The sequence below is a fragment of the Ambystoma mexicanum genome, chromosome 2p (assembly GCF_040938575.1).
Source record: "Ambystoma mexicanum isolate Mex_15411 chromosome 2p, UKY_AmexF1_1, whole genome shotgun sequence".
In the NCBI taxonomy this organism is placed as follows: domain Eukaryota; kingdom Metazoa; phylum Chordata; class Amphibia; order Caudata; family Ambystomatidae; genus Ambystoma; species Ambystoma mexicanum.
Window position 1 is genome coordinate 1,063,519,182 of NC_090923.1, and position 6,000 is coordinate 1,063,525,181.

General features: G+C 48.3%; 1 protein-coding gene across 3 annotated transcripts in view; it reads right to left on the reverse strand.

Annotated features, from left to right (window-relative positions):
• Positions 1 to 3,947, reverse strand: part of LGALS12 (galectin 12) — a 214,492-nt gene extending 210,545 nt beyond the window's left edge. The window contains exon 1 of one of the 3 annotated variants that reach the window (XM_069644993.1): positions 3,512 to 3,704. In XM_069644993.1, the coding sequence (XP_069501094.1) occupies positions 3,512 to 3,562 (51 nt within the window). In that variant the 5' untranslated portion in view covers positions 3,563 to 3,704. Of the gene's footprint in view, positions 1 to 3,511; positions 3,705 to 3,852 lie in introns of those variants that run through there. The other 2 variants (XM_069644995.1, XM_069644994.1) reach the window with 2 other exon arrangements.
• Between the last annotated feature and the right edge of the window lie 2,053 nt (positions 3,948 to 6,000).

Consider the following 6,000-nt stretch of genomic DNA (forward strand, 5'->3'; position numbering starts at 1 on the left):
GACAAGCCCTCAGGGGTAGCCACAGGTCAAATTCGTGGGGGTCTAGGAAGAAACCCTGTTCTAGGCTAAGAGACTGTTTACAGCAAGCCTCATCTAGCCAGTTGAAACTAAAATTGAGCTGTGCTCCATATTCCTGAGGTCTGGGATGCCCAGGCCTCCACTGAGGTAGTCCGAAGGCTTTCCCATGATAATTCTGGCATGCCATTACCCCATACATAATAATGGATCTTTCCTGGAGAAGCCTCAGTGTAGCCATAGATTCAGTAACAGAGAACCTTAGATTTCTTGGAGCTACCTTTCTTTCCAAAGACACCCTCAAACCAGTCTAATTCGCCAATAAAATGATTGGGTCACGCATCAGAAAGAGGACCTCGTCCGCAGGGAATGGTAATTTGTGATGGGACCTCATTTCTATGTTCAAGAAGTTTAGTACTAGTACTAGTTTGGGGACACTTATAATTTGCTTCTGTATATTTAGTGAAGCTGGTTCGAAAACAGGTTTGGTTTAAAAGACCCCTTTCGGAAGGCCCAATCCATCAGGATGAATTGAACAATGGCAACTAGAAAAAGGTGACAGATTTAGCCTGATCACAGCAAAGTCAAGCAATCATTTGCGAATGCAATAGCCCAGTCTTGCCCAACAACCAGTCTTCAAACTACATCCCACCAGACTGTGCGTAGACAGAGGTTTCCCAGCCAGATCAGGAGAGGGGACTACCTGTATTAGGTTCGCTCTAGGACTTCCTATGGTATAGCAACTGATGGCCCAGGTCATTTTGAAAGAAGGGTGATCTTCCACGTGGGAACATTCCACTGATTCTGCGCTGGCTTGTCTAAGGAACTCGTGGTTGCATCAGTAAAGACAGACACGTGACCAAAGTTCAGTTCGAGGGTGTTTATTAAACTGTAAAAGTAGGGTGGAAAAATGCCTAACCGAAATATAAAATGGGAGCAAGCGTCAACCATCAAATAAATAATAAGGCTGTCCTTGTTGCGTCTTGTCAAAGTAAAAAGGCCTATACTAAAAAATAAACTATTGCCAAGTCCTTACAACCAATTACAGAAAGAGTATGTGATAGGGTTTTCAATAAAGAAAGTCAAGATGAGATGTGATTGCCAGGTGTCTCCCTTCCCCACATTTTCAGCATGGGACAAGGTGGGACTCCTGAGCACAGCACACACTCAAGCTTTGCCAGCACGAGCCGACAGTTCAGCTCCAGGTATCAGGTTCTATGAGGGTTAAAGTCTCTTTTCAATAAAAAAAGTCTCTTGCATTTGAGGGCCTCATATTTTCAACAAACCACACCAATGTTCTATTCCACGTATGGCTTTGGGTGACTGCTTCACCCCTGGGTCTCCCCCCTCTTCCGGGTGCAGACCCCTCACAGTTCTACTCGACTTAAATCAAACAGTTCCTTTCTCAACGAACTTGGGTGATAACTTTCCACTCCTGGATCTCCCTCTCCCTCCTTTGGGTTCGGACCCCTTTTCAATGACCAGTTTCCACTACTTCGGCTTCACTCTTCTCAACACAATGTTCGTGGCACTTCAGATTTTGTCCCCTCTTGTTAGCATCCCTCCACCGGGTTCACTGTTGCCAACCTTAAACAGTTTGTGTACTTTTCATACCATGCAGGATTCGTTTCCCTTAGTTACCCATTCATCTGCCGGTCAAAGACTTCGACTGTACGGAGGATTTAAAAAGATCCCCATATGACTAAGGCCTTCTGGTTACTGTAGTTCAATGGCAGGGTAATCACCTAGTATTTCTCAAGTGAACACCCACGTGGTGTTCGATTCCGTTATGCTGGCTTTCCCCCTTTCCTTATATCAACAGTTCTTTGTTCATTCAAAGTTCAATTAGTTGCTTGCTACTTTCGTTCAACACAGTTCAGTTTCGTTATCGCTGTCCCCTCGACTCACTGGCTGTGATGAAATGCTTGGATTTCTTGTCTGTAGAGTCAAGGCTGGTACCATTGGGCCATGCGTCTCTCCTCAGCTTGGCTGTCAGTGAAGGAGGCGCCCGGGTACCATTGACATCTGTTGCAACACACGACTATTGTTTGCGGTCTTACAATTCCTCCTCTTGAGTTTTCAAAGGTCTCTAAGAGCCAGGTCACTTCTCCCCTTGGTATCCTCTAGACTCGCGCCATCTTTCTCCTTCTCTTGAACTGCTGTGCAGAGTTAGCTCTCATGTCGTGCGGTCTGCTTTGGACGTCCTGTGCTCTTGTGCTCCACCTTTTATCCGTGTGGGGAAGGGAAAGGGCCTTCAGGTGTGTGTGATTCTGGTCAATTGCCCGACTTTGACTGACCCTTGTATTGGGACATGTCAGGTAAACAGCTCTGGTGTTAGTCCTTTGTCTTTCGTGTTGTGTGAAAGTGTTTGTGTAGGAGAAAGGGGGGGCAGCGTTTTGGAATATTCTACGCGATAGGATGGGGAAAAGGTGTTTAAAGAAGGGGGATACTACATCCCACCCATCAGTTTCCCACTCCCGAAGGACCGCTCCTCCCCGCATCCAGGTGATCCTCCCACACTGGTCCACCCTCAGGAACTGGATCCAAATGTGATGGCCGTGTCCTGGCCACCTGGAGGACAGACGCCCGGGGACTAGACAGGAAGACACCTTCAGGTTTTTCACACTGGTAAGAATTCTTTATCCCTCAATAAAAAGCAGGAATTGACTTATTTGAGCCACCTTGGCCACAGTCTGCTGAAGCAATGGGCTTTCGAGAAACTGACATTAAGACCGAGATGCATGGCCAGAATGCAACCTGGTCCCAGGAGCCGAAGCCAGAATACGACCTGGCCCCAGGAATTCTATAGGAAAGCCTGTCACATCACACTTTCAGGAGGCTGACATCCCACCAGCATCCCATGCACCAGTGTGACATCCTAGCAGGAACATGCATAAGGTGAACACCCTACAGGAATCTGCAATCAGCCCAGGGAAGGCGTAGTCCTTTATGTAAAGCACTCGGGTTAACAACTTGAGGAGTATTAAAAACGGCGACAAAAGACAGGCATATAAAGCACAAATAAAAACAAAGTGCAAAGAGCCGAAGGAAACTGGGAGAACAGCACATTTGAATTTGAGAAAGATTCTAGCCAGGTCATTAACGTGTATAAATAAACCTGGAAGCAGCGTGGCGTCGCCAGGGATTGAGAGCAGCGAAAGTAATAGGTCTTGCAAGAAGGCGGAGGTGGCGTCTTCACAACCGCCCGATACAAGACAGCATAACACTAACATCAATAATGGACGCTGATGCACTCAAGGCAAGAGGATATAGCGACGTGTTGCGATCGCAAAACAGAGGAATTAATGCACGCTTCTCCTCAACACCCATTTGGGGTCGCCAAGTTAATTTTAAACTTCGCTTTCTTTGCATGTGACCAAACACGTGTCCTCTTTGCGGCACTATACCGCTTGGAGCTATGGCTCGCTGCCTACATTTCTAAATACGACTGGGTCACCGTATACGCTGCGCCCACAGACCCCCTCCCAGTACTCACCGGGTGGAAAACAGGGGGTTGCAAAAGGAAGCTACCCGGTGTGGGCTCCATGACCCTCCAGGCAGGCTGCCAGCCAGAGCTCCGCAAGAGGCAGAACGAGGACGCGCCCCACTAATAAAACCTGATACTCTTCTGAAGTTTCCAATTCCAGCAGCTGCTAGTCACATGTTCTGATCACATTGTCTAGAAGAGTCACGGAAAAACCGAAAGTATCCTTTTTGGGGAAAACAGAGTTCCGCTTTCATGTACCTCCGGGTCCTAACGCCCTCTAGTTGAAGATCATTTTAATTAAAAGAAGCAGAGCTTGAAACAAATAAACACGAAGTGTCACGTTTACGTACCCATTTCACAATAACGGCTTCTTTGAAGGAACCAAAGAAGTTAAATAATAACCTTTTACATGTTTTTTTAAACAGAGGCTGTGACACAGCGTAAAGCAGGGAGGTCTACTTCTTCTTCTTCTTAATTATCGAATGCGTGGGCGGACCCACGCAGGCGCTTCCCCATCCTAAAGGATGATGTGCACCAACCCCACCAATCAACACACAGGCCACACTTCCGCACAAACCACCAGCTACACAACCACAAACGACCACACCCCCAATCCAACACCACTAGCCACCCCACCGCAAACACACACACACCCCACCACTCAAAACACCACCCAGCGAGCCCCCGGAGACCGGCGCGCAGACCCACGCGACCCCGGCCTGTATGCCTACACATGCGCTTCAGGCGAGGCACCGCACGCTGCCGCCCACCCACCGCGACCAACCCGAGCGACACCCACACTTCCACACGAACCTCCAGCCACCAAACCACAAACAGCCACTACCCCCAATTCAACACCACCAGCCACCCTACCGCAAACAACCACACCCCCCAATCCACACCAACAGTCACAACACCCCAAACTCACACCATCCAGCGAGCCCGGAGACCAGTGCGCAGACCCGAGAGACCCCAGCACGTACGCCTACACATGCGCTTCAGGCGAGGCACCGCGCGCTGCCGCCCACCCACCGCGACCAACCCGAGCGACACCCACACTTCCACACGAACCTCCAGCCACCTAACCACAAAAAACCACCACCCCCAATTCCACACCACCAGCCACCCAACCGCAAACAACCACACCCCACCAATCCACACCAACAGCTAACCTATCGCAAACAAACGCCCCCCACCAACTCACACCCCGTCCCCAGCTCCGCCAACTACCCGCCACATCCAAACGCATCCGCCAACCGCGCAACACCTCTCAACAGCCCAACCACCTTCCTCAACAAGCCTCCAGTCGGCTGGTACAGCTTGACCTCACCCTTACATAAACCTCCCGCGCTGCCCAGACACCTTGCACAACAGAACTCGGAGCGTCTAGTTCCTATCTCAGCGGGCTGCAAAGCCCGGGGGATTAACGAGTCTCCCTCTGTCGCGCAGCCTCCTCCAAGCAGGGAGGCCATACCACCAAAATCCCCTGGGTTGTGGAAGTGACATCACATGACACTTGACTTCTGATGACATCACAGGAAGTGATGTCATTTGACCCCTGCCCTGAAGTGACATCACGGCAAGCGATGGAATACGACCTTTCACCCCTTGAGCTTGACAAAACAGGAAGTGGCGTCACATAGCATTGTTCCTAAGTACACTACGAAAAAATGGTTATGATAGCACTGAAATTAGATATACATTCCATACAAGAATGGATCAACATATGTATAATTAATATCAGTGTGTATAGGCCCATATTACCAAATTACTGTGAATGCAAGCAGACATCCAAGGCCAAATGATAATGATGTGTTATTAGATAGCACTTAGGCTTAAGGGCTTTGTGTAGAACAAATATACCTACAATATCACCCAACCTGTGTTGGTACTCATTTAACAACATCAGAAGGAGGAAGGCTGAGTTGGCCTTGCTGTGATTCGAGCCTGCAATCTGCAGATCACGCCACATGGCAGCAATGGCAGCTCAACCCAGTGTAGAGAAGGAGCCAAGTACCCCCATCTCAACCCTCTCGCCCATATTGCCTATATGTCAGGAACCACAGTGTGAGACACGTGCAGTACCAGTGAAAATACCAATACCGAGGAGAATCCTGGAAGCAAGGTTACCATTGAGAAAGCCATACTGCATACACAACAGTATGATGGTTATTTGAATGAAATTCCAAAAGAAGCGGGGCCAATGAATGAAAGAGCAGATTGGTGACGTCACACGAAGTTGGACTGATGTACATAGAAGAGATGCAGAGACAAGAGAATGAAGATATTCTATAAGACATCAAGAAAATACCAAGGATAAGTGACATCTTGGGCTCAAGATAAAGAGGCTTATGCTACACAAACGAAGATATTAAGTCATTTTACACATGTACATATGCAAAGAAACGCAAGTAGATGAAGTATTCTTAAGGCTAGCTATGTAGTAAATACATTGCGTCATGCGCCAATGTACATATATAGGAACAAGTAAAGAATGG